Source organism: Neomonachus schauinslandi, chromosome 16, assembly GCF_002201575.2.
Source record: "Neomonachus schauinslandi chromosome 16, ASM220157v2, whole genome shotgun sequence".
Taxonomy (NCBI): domain Eukaryota; kingdom Metazoa; phylum Chordata; class Mammalia; order Carnivora; family Phocidae; genus Neomonachus; species Neomonachus schauinslandi.
In genome coordinates, this window is record NC_058418.1 from 7,419,019 (window position 1) to 7,443,090 (window position 24,072).

General features: G+C 56.6%; 3 protein-coding genes across 3 annotated transcripts; all 3 read left to right on the top strand.

The window, feature by feature from the left end:
* The first annotated feature begins 1,078 nt into the window (after window positions 1-1,078).
* IZUMO1 (izumo sperm-egg fusion 1) lies at window positions 1,079-4,995 on the top strand. Its single transcript, XM_021681240.1, has 9 exons — window positions 1,079-1,748; window positions 2,152-2,226; window positions 2,603-2,689; window positions 2,955-2,975; window positions 3,320-3,400; window positions 3,577-3,677; window positions 3,951-4,104; window positions 4,394-4,583; window positions 4,853-4,995. Exons 1-9 carry the CDS (start codon window positions 1,514-1,516, stop codon window positions 4,974-4,976), a joined length of 1,068 nt encoding a protein of 355 aa, XP_021536915.1. The 5' UTR covers window positions 1,079-1,513; the 3' UTR covers window positions 4,977-4,995.
* A 303-nt stretch (window positions 4,996-5,298) lies between these two features.
* On the top strand, window positions 5,299-18,127 carry RASIP1 (Ras interacting protein 1). The gene is given in 13 exon segments (XM_021681239.1): window positions 5,299-5,361; window positions 5,587-5,727; window positions 6,419-6,617; window positions 6,619-7,105; window positions 8,528-8,883; window positions 11,563-12,216; window positions 12,965-13,002; window positions 13,235-13,386; window positions 13,505-13,608; window positions 14,742-14,985; window positions 15,196-15,368; window positions 16,999-17,146; window positions 17,715-18,127. Coding segments are annotated over 12 exon segments (2,892 nt in total). The 5' UTR covers window positions 5,299-5,361; window positions 5,587-5,590; the 3' UTR covers window positions 17,915-18,127.
* A 1,284-nt stretch (window positions 18,128-19,411) lies between these two features.
* MAMSTR (MEF2 activating motif and SAP domain containing transcriptional regulator) lies at window positions 19,412-24,020 on the top strand. The gene is made up of 8 exons (XM_044922272.1): window positions 19,412-19,533; window positions 20,692-20,730; window positions 21,361-21,512; window positions 21,673-21,857; window positions 22,227-22,329; window positions 23,012-23,197; window positions 23,275-23,329; window positions 23,535-24,020. The coding sequence occupies exons 1-8, from the start codon at window positions 19,476-19,478 to the stop codon at window positions 23,816-23,818; spliced, it is 1,062 nt and encodes a 353-aa protein (XP_044778207.1). The 5' UTR covers window positions 19,412-19,475; the 3' UTR covers window positions 23,819-24,020.
* The last annotated feature ends 52 nt before the right edge of the window (window positions 24,021-24,072 follow it).

Below are 24,072 nucleotides of genomic sequence, written 5' to 3' on the forward strand. Positions count from 1 at the left end.
CATGCGGGACTGGAGCCCCATGCGGGACTGGAGCCCCATGCGGGACTCGATCCCGGGACTCCAGGATCATGACCTGAGCCGAAGGCAGTTGCTTAACCAACTGAGCCACCCAGGCGCCCCCCCCTTGAGGCTTTTTGAAGGGGGTGAAGGTGGCTAGCTATCTTTATTGCAGACAACTCTGATAGCATCTCCTGTTTACCCAGAAGAATGCAGACCCCTTTTTTAGTCTTCTCAGGGAGTTTTGAGGGATCATTCCCTATTCAGCTGCTCCAGGTGGGGAAGAGGGAGGTATGAATTAAAAGTCCACATCGCCAACTCCTGTGTCTGCAGGTTTTTTGGAGTCGTGTGTGTGTGTGTGTGTGTGTGTGTGTGTGTGTGTGTGTAGGAGGAAAGGTTCGGAACTGCCAGGGACTCATTATTCATGTCTAGGGATATTGTCCTGCTCAGATCTGGTAGCCTCTTGTTCTCAGAGTTGGGTGAGTAGTGCTGCCTGTTTTTCTGGTGGCCTGTTTCAATGACGCAGAAGAGGAGAGACCTTCCAGGACCTGTAGAGCCCCAGTTTCTCACTATTGGCTCTAGGCCTCTTTCTTCTGGAACCTTGGCATCAAGCCCCTTGGGCTAGGGAGAGAAGGTGGAGGAGGGAGTGAGCAAAGTGTGTAACTCTGGAACTACATTTCCCACATAGCCATCTGGCTGGCCAGGGAGAGGCCCAGGGCCTCCTGGGAGTCGTAGTCCTAGGGCTAGAAAGGGCCACTTCCCTCATCTTCGTGGCTCGACTCCAAGTTTCCAAAAGGCCACGTGCACCTAGACGGAAGCCTGGATCCGGGGACGGGTGGAAGCTGAAGCCCAGAAGCCCTTTCCTTGGCTTTAGAAGTCGGAAGGGACAAGATAACTTTCCTCTCGGTAGACGCTGGGAAAATTCTAGTCTGAAAGGACGGCCACCTCTTGTGATATCATGGAACGATAGGCGGAGTCTCCCTTTGTTGCGGTCCTATCAGACTCAGCGTTGGGCTTGTGGGCGGGGCCGAGAAAACTCCCAGGGAGTATCTTTTGGGGAGTTGGGGCCCCACGTGGGAAGCTAGAAGGGGGAAGCTGTGGGAATTCCTCCTAGACCCGGGCGAACGCTGACTGTGACTCCAGTCAGAAAGCTCTCCATATCACGCTACCGACCTCACCCTCACCCCCAACAAAATCCTTAATTTTAGTCATGGGAAAATAGCAGAGTGGAAGGACGTGGCCTGCTCATCCTCTCTAAAAGCCCTCAGCCTGGATTCGGCTCTTCAGCGGACCCTAGTATTTGAGGGTACAACATTCAAGGTCAAGGTCGGGCAGCGGCTGTTGAGGGCGCATCGGGTCTCCGGACACCTCGGTTTCCTAACCGGGAAGTGTGCGCCCTGCAAATTGGGGGGCTTAGTCTCGGGGAAGGGTTTCTCTCCACTTAGCGTGAACGTTTGGGGCGAAAGGACCCTTCCCCTTCCCCCTCCCCCTGCGCGGACTGAGCGCTCTGGCCGCAATGGGTCCGCAACTTCCCCTCCTGGTGGCGGCGCTGGCCGGCTGCCTGCTTCCTGCCCGGGGCTGTATCCTATGTGCTGCAAAGGTCGTGGAGGCGCTAAAATCCTTGGAGACGGATTACCTGCCCGGCCGCCTGGCGGCCGATCGACACCGAAGCTTTATGCAAAGGGTAAAACAAGCCGTGATGGATTTCAAGGACCTGCCAATTGAAGAGGATTCCTATATGGGGGTTATCGGTGAGGGCAGGGAAGAGTGTGGAAATCCTGAGTCCTGGGAAAGGAGGGGTCTGTGGCTAGGATTGCTGGGGGCAGAGGCAGGGAGGGCAGGGATGGAGGCAGAGTTTACTGGGTTCGGGAATGTAGAAGGCTGGAATGCAGATTCTGGGCTTTACCCAAGGCCAGTAAATACTGTGTTCCCCATCGCTTAGCCTGCAAGTTTGTGTAAAAAAAAAAAAAAACAAACAAAACAACTACAACTCCCAGAAGGCAAGGGCGGACAATCCCTTTACCAGGCCTATCCTTGCCCAGTAGCCTCATGGGTATTGTAGTTTCTAAGAATAGGCGAGCCAATGAGGCGGTGAGGCTTGGAATCTGGAGTTCTATCTCTCCCTCCCTGCATCCCCACCTCCCACCCCTCCAGATAAGCCCACACTGGAAAAGGCATCCTGGAGTTTTCTGAAGGATTTGAGACGTATCACAGACAGTAATGTAAAAGGTAAATGCACAGAGGGGCCAGCGGAGGGGCTCCAGAATCTTCCGGAGAAGTGGATAGTTGGTGACAACTGGTCTGGTAGTGGCTCTGGAGCCAAACTGCCTAGGTTCAGATTCCGGCTCTGTCATCTCCTAACCGTGTGGCCTTGAGTGAGGGATTTCGCAGCTTTGTCGCTTCTAAAATGAAGATCCAAACAGTCCCAGCTGTCCCTTAGCTCAGTGGCCAGCATTATGTTAAGTGGTCAATTTCATTGTCCCTCCCGGAGAAGACCCCAAAGTGGAACGCCAGGCTCTTCCGACAGAAGCAGACTTCCTGTACCTCACTCCTGGGATGAGTGAGGGAGAGGGGAAGCACTGTGTGTCACCCTGCTCCTCCCCAGGTGAACTTTTCGTGAAGGAGATGTACTGGATGTTGCACCTGCAAAAGGATATGTTTGCCCGCTTTGCAGCTCAGTTCCAAAAAGAGGGTGAGGGAAGATGGGAGTCCGTCAGGGACCACAGCCCCTTTCTTCAACAGTCCCAGAGTCCCTGACCCCAGCCCCCTGCTTCTCCAGGTCCAGCCCCTCAGCTCTCCCAGCTCCGCCCTCCCTTGGACCCAGGGATCCAGGCACCTGGGTTCTTCCTCCCTCAAACCCAAGAGCCCAAACCCCAACCTATTCCCTTGCCCTCTCTCATCTCCTTTAACTTAGAAATATGATAATCATTTTTTTTTCTTTCTTTCTTCTGACGCAGGTTTTTGTCCCAACAAATGTGGTGAGTGCGGATTATGAGAGCTGGTCCTCTATCCCTCATGGTCGCCCCGTTAATACCCAGCCGTTCTCCTCCCCCTTTGGGTCTCGATGTTTCTTCATTCTCCACGTCTGAGAGGTTCCACATTCCTTCTGCACTGCGCACTTACCGGGGAGCGCATCATATTCTATTTGCACTCTTTACCGAGCCTGGTTCGAACCCTCTTCCTGCTGGGCTGCCTTCTACCCCCGCCCCTTGGGCTGACCTCCTAGGGATTGGGCCCCTGACCCCGCCCCAGCCCTTGACCCTGCCCTCCCCTTTTAGCCTCGCCTCTCAGGGCGAATACAGCGTTGATCCTGCCCCTTCAGGTATGATGTTGCAGAGTCTGATCTGGTGCAATACCTGCCAGAAGCAGGTTCACACTTGTCGAAAGAGCTCTGATTGCGGGGGTGAGAGAGCTGGGGCCAGCAGGAGGGGGGTCGGCGCGAAAGGGGGGGAGCCAGGGGAGAGACTGAATCTAGAGGGGGCGGAGCCTGGAGCCGGCAGGCGAGAAAAGCCAGGGCCGAGACCAAGTGGGAGGGAGTTGAGGAAGGGCCCGAACTTCACCGTAATCCCCTCTCCCCAGTGCGCCTAGTCATAGTCCATGAAATGGAAGACTTGATCCTGAACTGTGAGCTCAGCTGGCATCGACTCTCTCAAGGCCTGACCGATTACAGCTTTTTCAGGGTGGGGCCCTCTAAGTCCTGTAACCCTTGAACCCCAAGTCCATCAGGCTTGTGTGAGCCCCCTGATCCCTGTATCCACAGGTTTGCACCCACAATCCCTATGACCCATGACCTACCAGGTTTGGCTTCTACTGATCCCCGGGGACCCTATGTCTTGACCAGTACACCCTGGACTCCCATGTCCCCCACCATGAGGCCCATGATGATCTCACCCCTGTACAACCCCAAACCCTGAATTCCCCAGGCCTCTGTGACCCCTTGAGCTTGGGTCTAGGTTTGGGGGAAAGATTCTGAGACCTTGCTGTCCAAGGGGAAAAATTCCACCCTGATCAAGACCGCGGTGACTGCAGAGGATGCAGGTGTCTACCGCTGCAGTTTGGACAGTGTGCGATCCATCCCAGCCACGATCATCTTTTATCAAGTCAAAGGTTAGTGCTGGGGACTTGACAGTAGTGTGGGACTCAGGGTCCTGGGGGTGGAAGCAGTCAGCTCCAGGGGCGTGGTCTGCGGGGCTTAACTTTCTGTTGGGGTGTGGTTTCAGGCCACGAGGGTGTGGCTTCGTGCCCTGGGTGTGGCCCTCCCGCCACAGTGGCCGGGCTTCACGCACTTAGGGGCGTGATTCTCTCCTCGGGGCGGGCTGGAGTAGAGTGGGCTTGCCTTGGCCAGGGCGGGACCTTCATGCCCTCCCAGGACTGCTCCTTCCCTCTCTTCTATCAGTGTTGCCCGGAAGGATCTCTGAAGAGCTACCGTCAAACATCAGCCAGGGTGGGCAGGCCCCAGGTCAGGGGGATTCAACCATCCAGCCTACGCCGACGCAGTGTCCGAAGTCTGAGAACGTGCTGAGAGGCCGTCTGATAGGACTGCTGATCTGGGGCTTTGTGGTGCTGATAATCGGCTTTACGACCGCGTGAGCCGCCCACTGAAGAAGGCAGGGCTTGGAGCAAGGGGCGGGATTTCCAACTTCCTAACGCAGGAGGGGGTCTGCGAGCTAGGGAAACACTGAGAGCTGTACTTCCGTTGGGGATGGGGCTTAGAAAATAGGGTGGGCCTTACCTAGGCGGACTAAGCTTGGGTCACTGCTAGAATTAGATAAAATATAGGGAGGCTGGGAGGGGTGTCCCTCACTCAGTTAGGACCTAATCTGGTTCCCCTATTTGCACCCCACCCTCCCCCCAGGATACTTTGCTTTCGACCTGAGAAGGTGATCAATTCCATCAAGTCCTGTTTCGACACCAAGAAGGAGCCTGCCAAGCAGCCCCAGGTTCCAGAGGAAAAAGCCACACCATCAAGGCCGAAATAAAGATTTATCTGGTTGTCTAAATAAATATCTGACTCATTCCTCTGCTCTGATCCTAATTTTTGGTTTCCCCAGAGGAGAGGTCTGGCAGGAGGGGCCGGGAAGCTGGCTCCGAAGTCCTGGAAGGGCCCAACCGGCTGAGATATAATTCCAGAATCAAGGAGCGGGGAAAGGCCAGCCCTACCCAGATCTCCTCCCCCAGGCCCAGTCCCCTCACAGGACGCCCCCTCCCCGCTCTTCCTGCCGGGTTTCCTCTCGCCTTTTCCTGTCCCCCACCCAGTGCTGGGAGCTGGGGCAGAGGCAAAGGCTGAACAGGAGCAGCGGGGTCAGGAACCAACCAGGGCCAACGGAGCCAGGGCCCCGGGGTGCTGCTGGGACCTGAAGCAGGGTAAGAACCAGGGACCCAAAAGTCCAGACCCCTCCTCCTTCAGACCCAGGAGCCAGTCCCAGCCACCTCCCATCCCAGCACCCAGGAGTCTAGGCTCCCATCCTTCTCCTCCACTCGGACTCAGAAGTCTGAGCCCCAGCCCCCTCTCTGACTGAGGAGTCCCCCTCCATCCCAACCCTGCCACTCAGGGCTTCAGGTGTTGGGGTCTTACCCACCCTTCCTTAGGGCCATGCTATCTGGTGAACGGAAGGAGGGCGGAAGCCCCCGCTTCGGGAAGCTCCATCTCCCCGTGGGCCTGTGGATCAATTCTCCCAGGAAGCAGCTGGCCAAGCTGGGGCGGCGCTGGCCCAGCGCTGCCTCTGTTAAGTGAGTGCTCACCCCCTTGAGACTCCCGCCCCTGCCCCAACTGCTTCCCATTTGTCCCTGTTTATGACCCAGTCTCTGCGCTGGGTAATGCCAGGGGCCCCAAGGATTGGCTTCCAGTTCCTGTCCTGAATGGGCAAGTGAGCTAACAGGCAGGAGGAGACAGTGGGCCACAGTGCTCTTGGGCCCAGTGTGGGGAGTGCTGGGTCTGGAGATGGGGTTAGGCTGGATGGACACCGGGATGGGGACACAGGGGCAGGGGTTTGATTCACCTTCCTTCCTCCCCTCCCTGCTTACTTCTTGGAATTTCCTTCTGGGGGACTCGCCTTTATTTATGTATTTATCTCTCTCTCTTTGCCTCTGGCCTCTGCCCTACTCCATCTCTGTCGTCCCCCCCCCCCCGCCCCCGCATTTCTCTCCCTTCTGTGGGTCTCTGTCTCCCGTCTCCCTCTTTCTCTGGGCCTCCATCCCTCTCTTTCTCCTGGTTTTTGTTGCCCTTTCTCTCTGGTTCTCTGTGCCCTCTCAATGGGTCTCTGTCACTCCCTGGGTGTCTGTCCCTGATCTCTTCCTCCCTGGGTCTCTGTCCTCTCCATCTGGGTCTTTCCCACCTCCTTCCTCCTCTACCATCTACTCCCCTCTCTTCCTGTCTTTCTGGGTCTTTCTCCCGCCTCTCCACTCCCTGGCGGGCTCCCAGGTCGTCTTCTTCGGACACGGGGAGTCGCAGTAGCGAGCCGCTGCCCCCGCCGCCGCCGCACGTGGAGTTGCGGCGAGTGGGCGCGGTCAAGGCGGCCGGGGGAGCCTCGGGGAGTCGCGCCAAGCGCATCTCCCAGCTCTTTCGGGGCTCGGGGACCGGGGCCACGGGGTCCGGCGGCGCGGGAGGCCCCGGGACTCCGGGGGGGCGCCCAGCGCTGGGCCAGCGAGAAGAAGCTGCCGGAGCTGGCGGCGGGCGTGGCCCCCGAGCCCCCGCTGGTCACGCGCGCCACGGCGCCCCCGGGGGTCCTCAAGATCTTCGGCGCCGGGCTGGCGTCGGGCGCCAACTACAAGAGCGTGCTGGCCACTGCGCGCTCCACGGCACGCGAGCTGGTGGCCGAGGCGCTGGAGCGCTACGGGCTGGCGGGCAGCCCCGGCGGCAGCCCGGGCGAGAGCAGCTGCGTGGACGCCTTCGCGCTGTGCGACGCGCTGGGCCGGCCCGCGGCGGGCGGCGTGGGCAGCGGCGAGTGGCGGGCGGAGCACCTGCGCGTGCTGGGCGACTCGGAGCGGCCGCTGCTGGTGCAGGAGCTGTGGCGAGCGCGGCCCGGCTGGGCGCGGCGTTTCGAGCTGCGCGGCCGCGAGGAGGCGCGCCGCCTGGAGCAGGAGGCCTTCGGGGCGGCGGACAGCGATGGTGAGGGGGCCGGCGGACGCTGGGGGCGGGGCTTTGCGGGCGGGGGCGGGGCCCGCGGGAGGCGGGGCCGGGGCGGGGCAGGATCGGTGCGGGGCTCAAGGGACCAGTGGCAGGCTGGAGGCGGGGGCGCGGGGGAGATGGGGACTGGGAGGGACCTAGAGCACTGTGTCTAGTGGAGAGCGCGGCTGGGGCAGGACCCGGCTCGGCAAGATGGGCCAGGCCGGAGGTTTTTGCAGAGCCGATGGGCGGGGCCTGGGATGCTGGGGCGGGGCCTGCGGAAGAGAGTAACCTGGAGCCAGAGGTGTTGAGTGGTGGCGCTGGCCCCTGTGGCAGGAGGCCTCTCCGAGCAACAGGTTGAAGGGGTTCGTGAGGGACCGGGCCTATGTAGATTAAGCGTATAAGGGGAAGGGACGTGGAAAGTGAAAAAATGGTCTGCCTGTTCGGGGCCTAAGGATGGGCGGAGCCTCAGGGGAGCTGGTCTTGGAGCAGGTGGCCCTAGGCCTAGGTTGGCCGCAGAGTGTGAATGGGAGACTTGAGGGTGGCTCAAGGGAAATGAAGAAGAAGAGTATTTGTAGAGGTCGAGGAAGGTCGTGCTTACATGCCGGACTGGTCTTGGAGAAGGCCGGCCCTGGAGCAGGAGGTGATGCCCTTGGTGGAATAGTGCGTGTGGAGCAGGGCCTGGCAGGGATGGGGCCTGGCTCAGGGCCACGGGCCGCTCAGGGAGCTTTCTAGTGCTTTTCTGTTTCTGAGTCTCCCTTTGGGAAATAGAGTGGTGTAGTAGTTAAACTCATGAGCTTTGAACTCTGGCTTGGATTCCAGTCTGTCCTTTGCCAGTTAAACTGAGCAAAACCCTAGGTGAAGGTGAAATGAGATCATGTATAACAGGGCTTTAGCACAAGACTTGGCACATAGTAGTTGCCTAATAAAGAATGGCAATTATAACCATCGCTGTCTTCCCCCCCCCGCAAAAAAGCATTTGTTGAGCACCTACTGTGGGCCACACATTATTTAGGGCCGTGGGGGAGTACAGTGAGCACATGACAGGTGAGGATCCCCCCTCCTAGATTTTACAGCCTAGTGAGAAACCCATCAGTTCATTCCTTGGGATCATTTCCACTAATCCCCCACTATGTACCAGGGCTCTGCTGGGTCCAGACAAAGCCCCGAGTATGGTGCAGCCGTAGGTGTCCCCCCAAAAACAGTTAAAAGAATGAATTTCTGAGCTGAAAACTGCAAGGTGGGTAGGAGTCAGGCAGAAAGTATGTTCCAGGCACAGGGAACAGCATATGCAAAAACCTAAATGTGGGAAGCCGCCTCACTTCTCTGTAGTCAATTCTTTGTCTCTTTATAAAATCTCCAGCTCTTGGAGCCTGCCTCTCTTTCGAGTCTCTGCCTCATCCATGACTCCTTATCTCTCCGCAGGCACGGGCGCCCCCTCGTGGCGGCCACAGAAGAACCGCACCCGGGCGGCGTCCGGCGGGGCGGCGCTGGCCAGTCCCGGCCCGGGGTCGGGGTCAGGGCCCCCGGTTGGGTCCGGGGGCAAAGAGCGCTCGGAAAACCTGTCCCTGCGGCGCAGCGTGTCGGAGCTCAGCCTGCAGGGCCGGCGGCGGCGGCAGCAGGAGCGCCGGCAGCAGGCACTTAGCATGGCCCCGGGGGCAGCAGACGTCCAGATGGGACCAGCGGACCCTGGCGACTTCGATCAGTTGACCCAATGCCTCATCCAGGCCCCCAGCAACCGTCCCTACTTCCTGCTGCTCCAGGGCTACCAGGACGCCCAGGTACGCGCAGTCCGTCCTACTGGAAGAGACCTATGCTCCACCCTTCGGTGGCAGGGAGACAAAATTACAACTCCCAGAATTCCTTGGGTCGTGGTAGCCTCAGGTATGTCCCAGCAAGGTTCCAGGGTAGGAGATGTCATTGTCAGAGATGGGGGATGGGGGGTTGCGTGGGGAGGTGGTAGTGGTGGAAAGTTGATGGCTGAGATCTCGCTGGAAGAACAAGTAGGGAATGGCTCATTTCATGCAAAACTGGGGGGAAAGCACTGTCTTTGTCAAGGGGGGAAAGTTGAGAGCCTCTTGTAGAAAAGGGATCTCCTTGTAAGGGTCTATTTCTTGATGAGGAGTAATGGAAGTGTCTATCTTGTTTGGGAAGAAGATAATTTGATGGATGCATGGGATCTTGTTCTGGGTAAGCCTGTATTTTCTTGGAAGGAGTGGACTAATCCATTCTTTAAAGGTTCTGGTTTACACTGGAGCGATCTGACTATTGTTGATGGGGGTAGGTGATACTGATAACTTCTATTTTATATATTTGGATGACTATAGAACTTGCTTGAGTGTTAGGGAGCAGAGGGGGAGAAAGGATTAGGAGTTAGTAGAAAATTATTAGTGGATTAGCAGGAAATTATTTCATTAATCGAAACATAATGAATTATTGGAAATACTAATTTTTGTGCATGTGATGATTGGGGGAATCATTTTTATGATGTTGTTCAACTTTGGGTAACAGTGGTACAGCCAAGTTCAACAGGTACTTTCGGGAATCAATGGGAAAGCCCACTGGTGGAACTTAGTGAATAGTCCCATTTTCATGGTCATAGAGAGTGATCCAATTGGGTTAGGTGGCCTGGCTTTGAATATGAGTGAGAGAGGAAGACTATTTAGAGAAGGGCTTGCTTGGAAGAATTTATTCCTCCTTGTCGGGGCGAGTTCATTATAGGGGGGAGTTTGCATATATTATAACAGCCCATTTCTCGAGACAAGGTTGGAGAATAGGAGGGTCTATTTTGGGAAGGTAGTCAAATTGGAAGGATCTGTTCTGGGAGTATGGTGGAGTCTGTTCTGGGAAGAGGGGGAAACATTGGAAGCATCCATTCTTTTGAGTGAGGTTCATGGGGAAATTCCTTTTTAAGAAAGAAGCTTCATTGGAAGTCTTCCTTCCTTGGGATCAGGAATAAGAGGTGAATCTCTTATAGAGAGGAATTTATCTGCACTCATGTATTCACAAGTGGCTATAACTCGAGAGGGTTCATTGTGGGCACTGTGGAAGCATCCCTTCTTGGGTTAAGCAGTTTTAGAAAACGGTCCAAAATGTATTTTGGACCATTCCATTGCTTCAAACAGGGATAGAAAACAGGAGATTCGACCTTCAGAAAGTGGTCAGACTGGAAAGTTCCATTTTCTAGAGGCAGATGAACAAATCCATTGTCCATCCATGGGGTATAGGTAAAAGGAGAGTTCAGTGTAGGAAGGGGATTTATGAATATCCGGATGACTATTCTCTCAGACATGAGTAGAGAACAGAGAGTGTATTTTAGGAAGGGGATCAGACTGAGCTCTTCCATTTTTATAGGATGGAGATGGAAAAGTCATTTAGGAAGGGGTCTTCTGGAATGCACCTCTTCATTTGGTGGATGAAATGGGACACTCCATTATAAGAAGAGGGTCTCCCTGAAAACATTTATTTATAAGGTGGGGTTGCTAGAAGAGCTACTATATGGAGATCTCCATGGAGATTTTCTTTGTTGGGATGGGAATATTGAAAGCATCCATTGATGGAAAGGAGAGTATCTTTGGAATCCTCTATCATGGGAATGAGGGTAGTAGGTGAGTCCGTTGTAGTATTAGGTCTTCTTGGAAGTGAGTGCAGCATGGGGTGGGGAAAAATGAGAGTCCATTTGTAGAAAGGGGGTCTCCCCAGAGTGCATACTCACGGGGTGGAGAAAATGGAAGAAACCTTTGTTCAAAGGGGGAATCTCTTTAAAGATATCTATCCCTTGTTTTGGAAATATTCAGAAAAGCTATTATTGGAAGGGGAAACAAACGTCTTTGGTAGTCTCCATCATGGGGATGGAATGTCGGGCAAATGGGGCCAAGGGTAGGGAAATGGGACGGTTCCTAAGAGAAAGATTTCCTAGGAAAGTTCCATTCTTTGAGGGTAAAGGTAACAGGACAGGCCATTTTAGTAGTGGGGGTGTGTTCTTGGAAGCACCTATTCCTTGAGCTGGATGCTGTGGGAGACTGCACTGTGGAAAGGGATAGCCTTATAAGGGTCCATTCAGAGGAGATGAGAAGATGGGAGAGTCTACTGGAGAAAGGTTTCCTGGAAAGCAACAACAATTTGAGGGAGGGGAATTCTAGAGCCCCTGTCAAGAAAGGGGTTTCCTTATAAGCAGCCGGTCTTCAAGATGAGTGTTATGGGCCAGTCCTTCACAGGAAGTGCCTTTGAGAAGTCCACTCATGAAAAAAAAAAAAAAAAAGAGAGAGAGAGAAAGAAGTCCATTCATGCTTGGGGGGAGGTAATTGCTGAGTCCTTTGACATCCCAGGAGATCTCCTTGGAAGTGCTCATTCTAAGGGAGGTGGTTGATGGGAGAGTCAGTTGTGGCAAAAGGGTCCTCCTTGCAAGCATCCGTTCCTCATGGAGCTGTGTCTCTCCTGCATCTTCCCTTTCCCTCCAGGACTTCGTGGTATATGTGATGACGCGGGAGCAGCATGTCTTTGGCCGGGGCGGGAACTCCTCGGCCCGTGGTGGGTCCCCGGCCCCATATGTGGACACCTTTCTTAATGCCCCTGACATCCTGCCGCGGCACTGCACCGTGCGTGCGGGCCCTGAGCCCCCGGCCATGGTGCGCCCATCCCGGGGTGCCCCAGTCACGCATAACGGGTGCCTCCTGCTGCGGGAGGCGGAGCTTCACCCCGGCGACCTGCTGGGGCTGGGCGAGCACTTCCTCTTCATGTACAAGGACCCCCGCCCTGGAGGCTCGGGGCCGGCGCGGCCGCCCTGGCTCCCCGCCCGCCCTGGGGCCGCCCCGCCGGGTCCCGGCTGGGCCTTCTCTTGCCGCCTGTGCGGCCGGGGCCTGCAGGAGCGGGGCGAGGCGCTGGCGGCCTACTTGGACGGCCGCGAGCCCGTGCTGCGCTTCCGGCCGCGCGAGGAAGAGGCGCTGCTGGGCGAGATCGTGCGCGCTGCGGCTGCGGGCGCTGGCGACCTGCCGCCGCTCGGGCCCGCCACGCTGCTGGCGCTGTGCGTGCAGCATTCAGCCCGGGAACTGGAGCTGGGCCACCTGCCGCGCCTGCTGGGCCGCCTGGCCCGTCTCATCAAGGAGGCTGTCTGGGTGAGTGCCTCCCACCACCGTGCAGCCCTGTCGGCGCCGCAGGTTCTTTCCCCAGCCACCCACGCTCTCCACCTTCCAGCCGTGGTTGGGCGGGATGAAACTACCTCTATCATGATGCTCCAGGAGGAGTTTGGGCTGTTAAGCAAGGGGTCTCACGGGATGCTGGGAGTTGTGGATTCATCCACGGTGCTAGAAGAGAAGGCAGTGAAGCGCCACCTTTGCACTTGTGGGGTAATGGGAGAAACCATTCCGGGAGATCGGGAGAGAGATCCCGTTGGATGAGAAGTCAGGAGAGACCACTGTGGGAGGTGAGGCCGGCAGCCCACTGGGCTGGGGGCTTTGAGCAGTAGTGGGCAAGACCATTCTTGGAGTCGAGGAAGAACAAATTGGTCCGACTTACAGATGGAAGTGCCTGGGAGAAATCATCCAGAGTGGGGTTGAAGGTTCCATCCCACTGAGCTAGGGCTCATTAGAGAGAAGCTTAAGGAAGTGGGTTTTTTTTGGGGGGGGGGGGGGCAGTAAGAAGAAACTATTTGAGCGGACCTGAGGATGATAGACCACTCACAATCATAGGGGCTTGTGTTTTCAAAGGTAAGAAGAGGAGAGACCATTCTGAAGTTTGAGGGTTAGAGTCCATTTGAGTGGGGAGAGTCTCTGTCAAAAAGGTGCTTCTAGAAACACCAGGGTAATAACTCATAGGCCTCTCCCCAACCCTCCTCACCTTGACTCTGATCTTACTGTTCTACAGGAAAAGATTAAGGAAATTGGAGACCGTCAGCCAGAGAAGTAAGAGAAATTCCGGGGAGAAGGGTCTAGAAGGATGCAGGGTGGGGATTTGCAGCTGGTGGTTCATTCACTCCATTCATGGCTTAGTGCAGGTTTCTGCTCTTCTTGGCACTCAACTTTTCCAGCCGTGAAATGAGGATTGGTCTCAGTCCCCAATTAGACCCAGATCTCGGGGTTTAGACACTACAGTGGGGGTTGGGCAAAGGACACAGGTCCTTTTCTCCCTCCCCAGCCACCCAGAGGGAGTCCCCGAGGTGCCCTTGACTCCCGAGGCTGTGTCTGTAGAGCTGAGGCCACTCATGCTGTGGATGGCCAACACCACGGAGCTGCTGAGCTTTGTGCAGGAGAAAGTGCTGGAGATGGAGAAGGAGGCTGACCAGGAGGGTGAGCTCTGACCCAAGCCCAGACCTGTCCAAGCCCCCTGTCATTCCTGCTACTTGGGGACTTGGGCTCCTGCCTGTCAGCCTCTGGTTCTCTCTCTCACCCCCAGGTCTGTCCTCAGACCCACAGCTCTGCAATGACTTGGAATTATGTGATGAGGCCATGGCCCTCCTGGACGAGGTCATCATGTGTACCTTCCAGCAGTCTGTCTACTACCTCACCAAGGTTGGTCTCACCCCCTACTTCCTGTTTGACATAATCTCACTTCCGGTTTGAATTACGTCACATCGCTCCAATGTCACTTCCTATTTGACCTTGTAAGATTCCCTGCTTCTCTGACATCACTTCCCATTCACTGCAGCACTTTGCTGTTCTGGTACCACTTCCTGTTTGAGCCTACATCACTTCCTGTCTTTCTGGCTTCTCTTCCTGTCTCTGCAACGATCCCCCTCTTGACAGGCTAACTTTACTATATGGTTATATCACCATTTTCACTTTTTTAAGCTCCTGTTTTCTAAGTCCACTGGTAAATTTAATAGGTGGGTAGATAGATAGATAGGGATCAAATAGTGCCGGACACTGTCATTTAAATGAAAGGTCCTCTTGAATCCGACCTCACTTCCTGTGTTTGCTGACTTCATTTCCTACAGCTCGGAATTCACTCCCTTTTCCGAGCCACAGATCTTCTCCCTGGAGTGCTTTCTGCCCCAGTCCCCCACCACCCTTGACCTTAAGATGGTTGCTTGGAATTCACAGGTTTTCAGGCTTCTCGTGGGCCTGAGTCCCTATCTGTAACAGCAAAGGGGATCTTTGGGGGAGATTCTTTATGTTCCTTAAGCAGCCTTGATTGGTGAAGCCCATTCCTCCAAGGCTTCACTTCCTGTCCATCCCTGCCAAGTGTGGCTTTATTTCTTCTTCGGCTCTGACCTCATTTCCTGTCCTTGGCCTGATCTCACTTTCCACTGGCTCACTGCCACACCACTCCCACTTCCTGACTCTTCATTCTTTTTTCTTTCCTTCGGGAACTCTGGATAAATAATTCTTTGACTGAAGGGGGCCTCTTTGTTCAGTATCCTTTGTCCTCTGTGAGCTGTCTCTGTCTCTGTTGAGAACTACAAGACCTATGAGGCACCGAGGTGGTCGTAAAATACCCAGGAAACTCCTGGAGGCTTTCTTAAGACTTGAGGTGTCCTCGGCCTGATGCATGCTAGACACCCATCTGGAAAGTAGGGATTTGCTCACAGAGAACTTTTAGGGTGTTGCAGGTACAATGGACTATAATTCCCAGAAGCTCTGTCACCCTGAAGCTTCCATGGGGTGTAGTCCAATCACTTGTTTGCATCTCTGTATCCTCTTAGACTCTGTATTCAACGCTGCCTGCTCTCCTGGATAGTAACCCTTTCACAGCTGGGGCAGAACTGCCAGGGCCTGGAGCAGAGCTGGGGGCCATGCCTCCGGGCTTGAGACCGACGCTGGGCGTGTTCCAGGCAGCCCTGGAACTGACCAGCCAGTGTGAGCTGCACCCGGACCTCGTGTCTCAGACTTTCGGTTATTTGTTCTTCTTCTCCAATGCATCCCTTCTCAACTCGCTGATGGAACGAGGTGAGGATTGGACTGGGGAAGGGACAGGGAGGAAAGCATGGGAACCTCTGAGACCCATGTCAATTCCGACAACATGCCCCAGGATAAGGCCTCATGTTTAGGGACTCTGGAGAGCAAGTTCCAGATCCCAAGTTGAAGGATAGGAAGGGTCTGGGAGGCAGGAGGGCCGAGTCCACATGCTCATTGCCCTTCATACCTTTCCCCCAACAGGTCAAGGCCGGCCTTTCTATCAATGGTCCCGAGCTGTCCAAATCCGAACCAACTTGGACCTTGTCTTGGACTGGCTGCAGGGGGCCGGGCTGGGTGACATTGCCACTGAATTCTTCCGGAAACTCTCCATAGCTGTGAACCTGCTCTGCGTGCCCCGCACTTCCCTGCTCAAGGTGACTCCTGATCCCTGACCTCTGACTCCTCGACCCCACTCAGCCATCCTCTGTATTCAGCTCACCCTTGGATCTCCCCTTGGACTTCATGTTATCCCCGGTCCCAGCTCTGACACTGTGGATGATGCATCGACAGTTAGAAGGAAGTCAGCCACACGTGTCCAAACTGCATCTGAATCCCATGGGACTTATTAATAATAGATTCCAAGGCCTCCACCCTCAGACATGCTGATTCAGAAAGTCTGCTATGAGACCAAGGAATGTGATAGTGAGAACATGCATTGAACATAAACAACATGCCAGATGCGGTCTAGCACTCTCACTGAATGTTGACTAAGCCTCATGAAATAGGTTATTAATTGACAATCCTTTTCAGACAAAGAGACTGAAAATCAGGTAGGATAAGTTACTTGATTTCATTTATTTATATTTATCAAACTTTTACAGAGCATTTAATAAGCACCAGGCAGTGTCCTAAGTCTTTACAATCTAGCCATATTGAATCCTCATAACTACCCTGTTAGTTCTATTCCCGCCCACACCCAATTGACAGATGAAGAAAGTGAGGCACAGGGGCACCTGGGTGGCTCAGTTGTTAAGTGTCTGACTTCAGCTCAGGTCATGATCCTGGAGTCCTGGGATTGAGCCCCACATCAGGCTGCCTATTCAGCGGGAAGCCTGCTTCTCCCTCTCCCTCTGCCTGGGTTCCCTCTCTAGCTGTCTCTCTGTCAAATAAATAAATAAAATCTTAAAAAAAAAAAAAAGTGAGGGGCGCCTGGGTGTCTCAGTCATTAAGCGTCTGCCTTCGGCTCAGGTCATGATCCCAGGGTGCTGGGATCGAGCCCCGCATCAGGCTCCCTGCTCGGCGGGAAGCCTGCTTCTCCCTCTCCTGCTCCCCCTACTTGTGTTCCCTCTCTCGCTGTGTCTCTCTCTGTCAAATAAATAAACAAAATCTTAAAAAAAAAAAAAAAGTGAGGCACAGTGACTTGCCAGAAAGTAATGAGTAGTCAAGCTGGGATTTTTGAACCCAGGCATTCTGGGTCCAGAGTCTCTGGTTTTCACCCCACGGATGATTCAGATGTCATCTCAGGTGTAGAAATTTTCAGATACAAAAAATAGCCACAGTGCAGTAATGAAGCTCTAGGTACACATCATCAGCTTCAATAATAAACTAATGGCCAATTTTGTTTCTTTTCCACCCCCCCACCAACTCCTACATCCTCATTTACGCTGAAGCAAATCACATTTTTAAAAAGATTTTATTTATTTATTAGAGAGAGAGACAGCGAGAGGGAACACAAGCAGGGGGGGTGGGAGAGGGAGAAGAGGGAGAAGCAGACTCCCCGCTGAGCAGGGAGCCCAATGCGGGGCTCAATCCCAGGACCCTGGGATCATGACCTGAGCCAACGGCAGACCTGAGCCACCCAGGCGCCCCCAATTAACATTTTTTTAAAGCGCCCTTTCCCACCATCTCTTTGGTTGACAGCCTGGCCTCACAGTGTCCGGAAGATATTGCACAGACATCACTGTCTACCCACTACATCCATGCCCTTTATGGAGGGCCTTCCGTTTTAGGATTTCTCAGCTGCCCCATAATGACCATAGATTTCTCACCTGATCTTCCCACCAGGCTTCATGGAGCAGCCTACGAACTGACCACCCCACACTGACTCCTGCTCAGCTCCACCATCTGCTCAGCCACTACCAGCTGGGTCCTGGCCGTGGGCCACCACCTGCCTGGGACCCCCCCACTGCAGAGCGAGATGCTGTGGACACAGGTGAGGAGAGATGGGGACAGAGGCACTGGGGCTGTCAGCTTTTTTTTTTTTTTGGTTCTCAGTACCCAGGATTCCACAGCCCCAGCGCCTTCCTCCTTCTGACCGAGGATTCTGGACCCTTAACCCTCTCCTCCCTCAAGACTTAAGTGATGGACCCCAACTCCCCTCTCCCCCAGGGTACAGGAGTTCAAGCCCCAGCTCCTTTTTTCCCCAGGGTTCAGGCCCCCAGCCTCTTCCCCGGACAACCAACCCTCCTCACCCAGGAGTTCGGGTTCCAGCCCCCTCCACTCTAAGGAATCCGTAAAACTAAGTTCCCAGACCTTCCTTCCTCACGGGCCCAAGAACCCAATGCCTCGCCCGTTTCCCAGGCAACGGTGGCCTTTCTTTGTCTGAAACTACAACTCCATGATGCTTGGGGACTCCCGCGAGTCATGTTTGAGAGACTCCTGCTCCAGGATTTGCTGGGGGTTGAAGTTTTTCCTTCCTTCGGGCGTGACACAGCCTCTCCCCAACACTGGTGCCCCACGCCCATTTTCAGAGTTTGACTCCGTCTTCTTCGGTCTCCTAGGGGACATCTTCGAAAGCTTCTCTTCCCATCCTCCCCTCATCCTGCCCTTGGGCAGCTCGCGCCTGCGCCTCACAGGTCCTGTGACAGACGACGCCCTGCACCGTGAACTGCGCAGGCTCCGCCGCCTCCTCTGGGATCTTGAGCAGCAGGAACTGCCGGCCAATCACCGCCACGGACCTCCCGTGGCCACGCCTCCTTGAAAACCAATAACAAACGAGCGCGCGAACCTTGAAAATTCTTCGGCTTCTACTCCTGGGAGCCCGCTCGAGCTCAGAGCTCTCTGGGAGTTGTAGTTCTTTCCCCGCGTGGGCTGCCGGGAGTTTGAGTTTTCGGGTAGTAGAGGATGGGACAGTGGGAAGATGGGCTTGGGATGTGAGCGCAAGGAGCAATAAAGGTATCTGTGGTATTGGCAACGCCTCACTTGTTAAGACTCGGGAACGCTGGTGATGATGATGATTTGCGGATTAGAGCACCAGGGTCCTCGACTAGAGCGTTGGGTTCTTGCCGAGTCCGAGGAGATATTTATAGCCTTGGCCTCAGCTTGCCCTGCGGCTTGTAATCCAAACCCGGAGCCCTGGGGCCTCCCACGAATTTCAGGACAGAGCTCTAAGCTTGCTCTGCCAAATATCAGGCCCTCAGTCCTGCCGGTGGGAACCAGACTTCTCTCCCTTCGACCCCAAAGGCCAGAGTCCAGCCCTCTTCTCCCTCAGACCCGGGAGTCCAGGTCCTCAGACCCCTCCTCCCTCGGATCCCGGAGTTCGGGGCTCCAGTTTGAACTTCTCCACTCCCCTAAATCCGACTCCTGCTGCTGCGTCAGGGAAAAAATAAGTGACAGGTGGCACCTGCCCGCAGGGCCGGGTCGCGACCACCTGCTCCCGCCGCTCACCCGGCGCCCCTCTCCAGGCACCTGCTTCTGTCAGTCCGCCCGCCGCTGCCCCGCCCGACCCCGCAGCCCCAGGACGCGGAGGAGGAGCGACCCAGGGAACCCCGACGTTCGCCCCGCCCCAGTCCCTCCCAGCCCGTGCTCCCGCCCCTTCTTAGGGTCCCAGGCGGGGCTCCTGTCTCCCCCCTCCCCCCCCGCCCCATTCCACAGGCTTCTGGCACGCCCTAGAAAGGGGTGTCCTAGGCGGTCCCAGGCTGGTGGGGCGGAGCCTGCGGCCTCCAGCCTAGACCAGGGGATTCAACCCGCTCCAGAGTACTGCTGCGCCGAGCCCACCTGGTGAGAAGCCCCTGGGATGGGGGTGGGGGGAACCCACCTTAACTCTTCTGTCACCTCTCTGGTCCCAGTCCCTTCCTCACAGACCATGGTGGCTGACACCCACCCACTCCCCTCTCAAATGCAGGTGGCAGAGACCCTTCCCAATTCCCCAGGAACCTACCGGGTCCCTTTCCCCTCTTGATCAAGGGTGTTGGATTCTAGTCCCTTCAGAGTATTGAGCTCTATCCCTTCACCCTCTTTTCCTTCCTCTCTTTTCACAGGCCCAGGGGTCTCCTTTCATAGATCGCAGTCTTTCTTCCCCCAGGCTCCAGGAATTGGGGCCCTCAACCCCCTTCTCCCTCAAATCCAGGAGTCCGAGCTCCCAGCCCCTCCTCCCCCAGGCTCCAGAAGTTCTGGCTCAAGGCCTCTCCTATCCCTAAGCCCCTGAGGCCCTTTCCCTGCTGCCTTCACAGGGAGGGACAGCCTCCTGACCTCCACTCTGACCCTCCTCCGGTGGGGGCCCTGTCCTCCCCTCAGTCCAGGTCCCCATCACAGCCTTGGCAATGACTCTCGCAACTTCCTCTCAGCGCTCCCAAATCATTCGCTCCAAGTTCAGATCTGGTGAGAGGTTTCTCTCTATGCATGTAGGGAAGGGGTCTTCTGGGTCCTGGGATTGAAATACTCTTAACTCAGGCAGTGTGTGTGGTCGGTGAGATGGGAGGGGGGCCATGGAACCCACAAGGCAGGTGTTTTCTGTGCAAAAGGTCACTTGTGTATAAAGGAGTCCCCAGCAAAGGGGTTGAATTTTGGGGGGCTCAATGAGGGTGCAAATGGCCAATGCAATGCTCCTGTAAACAGTGAGGAGTGGGTGGCGAGGGGTGGGTGTGCAGAGGGTCAGGTACTGCAAAGGAACAGGGGCTTAAATCGACATGTGTGCAAAGTGGAGGAGTGCACAGAGTGGGGACTTAGAAGTGGGCGGTGTGGGAGTGTTGGTGAGGGGACAGTGCGCTGTATCAAAACTTGAACGTGTCAAACGTTGTATTTTAGGTCCCAATGCGGACCGAAAGCGTGCAAGTGAGTGTGGCACTGGATGTCAGTTCCTCAGTGGGCCAAGGGCATACGAGTGTGCAAATGAGTATGCTAGATGGGTGCAAAGACACCAGTCCCCAAAGAGCAATGAGTGTGCTGGAGAGTGCACGTGAAATGTGCAAAGAGAGATCTCTGCTCCAGAACTGGAAACCAAATCCTGAATGTGCAAAGAAGTGTCAGTAAGGCTGGGTGGGTGCCAAGGATGAAGCATATCAAAGGGTACGAGTGCACAAAAGTGGCGCAGGTGCCAGACCAGAGCCCAGGGAAATGCATGTGCAGAGGGCGTGAGTGTGGGGAGGCTGGGGGTACACCGAAGGGAGCGGGCTGGTGCAGACGGGAGCGCACGGACGAGAAGAGGTGAGGCACACATGGGTCAGTCTGCCAAGATGGCGATCATGCCTTGGGTGGGGTAGGCACATGCTCATGAAGGGGGCAGGTGGAGCTGGGGGCAGGGCTGCCTCCTGTCTGCACACTGGCTGGCTCCTAGTCCCAGAACAGTTCTGGCAGGGAGCAGGGAGCAGGCGGGAGGCCCGGGAAAGGGAACAGGCTGCCGGCCCACCCGCCTGCATGGGGTGTGTAAGGGGGCTGGGCACGCGTGTCCTGCCAACTGCAGCTCAACTGCCTGCCAGGCCGGGCTCCTGGACACTCCCTTCCCGCCTTTCTCCTCCCACCTCCCTCCTTCCTCCATAGTCCTCCAGCTTCGGATCCACAGACGGTATCAGGACCCAAGTAAGTGTGGGCCCTGAAAGGGAGGGGATGGAGGCCCGACAACCCTGGGATGCCCAGAAGTGCAGCTACCAGATCTCAGGCACTGGTTCCTGAGCCTTGGCCCCTCTGCCTGGGACACCCTGAAGTCCTATCCTGTCCCGTCCTGAGGACCCGAGTACAGGTCCCTGGCTACCCCACCCCTCAAAGCTCTGCTTCCTGCCCTATGACTTTTCCCACTCCAAAAAAATGCATGAATCCAGATCCCATTTCTTCGGAGAAGACAGGCGTCCCAGACTCCTCACTTGGCATGCACACGAATCTCAGGATGTGGCTTTCAGCTTCTCTCTCTCCTTAAGAACCAGGAGTGCTGGCCCCACCCCTGTTCCAGCAAAGCCCCCTAAATCTTGGTGACTGAGGACGTGATTCCTGACTTTTCTTGAGAATATAAAATTCTGGAACCTCTGCCCTGAGATCCAGGAGTCTGGGCACCCACCTCCTAACACTGGGGCTTCCCTCCCTGGTCCTGCCCTCCCACACCGGGAGGTGGGGGGGCGGCTGAGGCCTCCAGGGCCCTCCTTCCCACACAGTCTTGTTCCTCCCTGCCTGGCTTGCTGTCTACAGGCCTCTCAGGGTCCTTCACTGCCTCTCCAGTCTTGGATCCAGATCCGTGGGTCTCAGCCACAGACCCTGCTCTGGCCCCCAGGGCTCCGGCCCCAGTCTCGCCCTTGGGCCCCACCCCTTTCCTCCTCAGCCCTGGGGACCTGCTCCATGAATCAGAATACTGCCCTTGGAGGTCCCTGAAGGTGAGTCTCCATCGAGTGAGGAGAAATACCCCGGAGAGTCTAGCATTGGTCGTCCTTGCTACTGCCCTTTTGGCTCCTTTCTGGTGGTGCCAAGCTGAGGCTCTGGGGCAGGACAGCGGGGACAGAGCCGAAACATATGACATCACACCTGCTTTTCCAGGAGTCTCCCAAGATCTCCCAACATTGGAGAGAGCCCAAGCCAAAGGGGAACTTGACCTACCACCAGTACATGCCCCCAGGGCGGAGACAAGGGTCCAGGGTAGACTCCCAGGCCAAAGGGTTGGCCTTGGGTCCCCCTGGACCACCTCTGTGGGAAGGGACAAACTCACAGCAGCCACCTCCCAGGTATGATCCCTGTTTTTGTTCTCTGGGGGGAAATTCAGCCCCCGCCCTCGCCCACACATCCTCCTCCCTCAAACCCAGAGTCCAAGAGCAGGGGAGTCCAGAGTCCAGCCCCCAACCCCTTCCTCCCCCAGGACTTCAGAGTCCAAGTTCCCAGTCCCTCTTCCTTCAGGTCCCAGGAGTCCTGGCTTCAGACCCGAGAGACTGGGCCTCCGGTTCCTCCACTCCCACGCACAGGAATTAGCCTCTTCCGAGACCCAGAAGTCTGGGCCCTCTTTCCTCTTCGCAAGCCCCTGCCTTTGAGGACCCCGGAATGCCCCGTTTCTCTCCACCCCCTCTAACCTCTGGTTCCCCCTCACGCCTTACCGCCAGGATGAAGCCCACTGCCCTCACTCCCTCCCCACCTGGAGTCCCCAGCCCCTCGCCCCCTCCACACAAGTTGGAACTTCAGACCCTTAAGCTGGAGGAGCTGACGGTGAGTGTGAGGAGTAACTTCCCAGGCTGGCCCTCTCCCTCGGTGGGTACCCATAGTTCTAACCCCGCTGCCTCTGCCCCATCGGGACCCAGGAGCCTGGGTCCCCAGTCCCTCTTCTCGCGGTTTCCAAATGTCCAGCCCCAGCTCCCGCCTGCGCCCCGGAGCCCTCCCAGCAAGGCCTCTCCCCGCCTCCCACCCCAGGTCTCAGAGCTCCGGCAGCAGCTGCGCCTGCGGGGCCTCCCGGTGTCGGGGACTAAGTCGATGCTCCTGGAGCGCATGCGCGGCGGCGCCCTGCCCCGCGAGCGGCCGAAGCCGCGGCGCGAGGACTGTCCCGCGGGTGCTCCCTGGCCGCGCCTCAGGCCCAAAGCTCTGGGAGCCGTCCGGCGGCAGGGCTCGGTGAGGGCGGGGCTACGCGCGTATGGACCAGTGAGGAGAAGACAAAGCGGGACGGGGCGGGAAGTCGAAAGAAGAATAGCCAGTGAAGTGTGGGGGGCGTGGTTAAGAGCAAAGTGGGAGGCTCTTAAGGGAAGAGAAGCCAATGAAAGAATACGGGGCGATACCGAAGGGGGGTGGTCGACGAGCGAGCGGAGGGCCGGGAGGCGACCAGGGGGTGGAGCCACAGGTTGCGAGTGGGTGGGGTTGCTCCCGGCGGGCGTGGCTTATGGGAACTCCACGGTTCTAGCTCAAGCCGAGCCCAAACTCTCACCCTCCGCCTCCTGCAAGTGCCTCGGACACCCCTGCTACTGCTGCGGTCCCGGCCCCGGCTCCGGCTCCGGCTGCGGCTCCAGCACCGACTCCTTCCTCAGCACTGCCCACAGCGGCCCTGACTGTGGAGGAGGAGCTGCAGGAAGCCATCCGCAGGGCACAGGTGAGAGGGAGCGGGCTAGGGGTCTCGGTCAGGATGGTGCGGGATCCCAGGTTCACGCCGCTTCTGCCCGTCCGCAGTTGCTTCCGAACCGGGGCATTGATGACATCCTGGAGGATCAGGTGGAGCCTGAGGGTAAGAGTCCAACTCCTAGATTTGGGGGAGTTGGAGACTGAGGTTCTGGAGTCCTAGTCCAAAGGAGGAAGGGTTTGGGATGTGGAATCCTGGGTTCTAGGGAGCGGTGCGCTAGGGACTTGGATTTCTGGAAACGAGGAATAACGAACGGAGTGGGTCCGGATCTCTGCCTTCCTAAGCTCACACTTCATTCCTTCTCCTGCAGACCCGCTGCCCCCCATCCCCCTGGACTTCCCCGGCTCCTTCGACGTGCTGTCCCCCTCCCCGGACTCTGAAGGCCTCTCCTCTGTCTTCTCTTCCTCGCTCCCGTCCCCCACAAACTCCCCGTCCCCCTCTCCCAGGGGCCCCACAGACTCCTTGGACTGGTTGGAGGCTCTGAGTGGAGGTCCCCTGCTAGGCTGTGGTCCCCCAGCCCCCAGCATCTTCTCTGCTGACTTATGTGACTCCAGTGGAACCCGGCTGTGGGACCTGCTGGAGGATCCATGGTGATGGATGCTGGGGTTTCCAGGGACGGAGAACTGGTGGGCATGGGAAGGTCACCGAGACAGACTCCCAAAGGAGGGGGTGGGACAACCGGCAGAGCCCCTCCCACCACAGACACAGAATCAGAGAGGACTCTCATCCCCACCAGGCCCCGAACTGCTGCTGACATGCCAACCGCCTGACTCTCGCCTGCCTGACCTCCATATGATCCCCTCCATGGTTGTGTGGTTGGGGGCGGGGAGGTGTCATTTGCTGCGGGC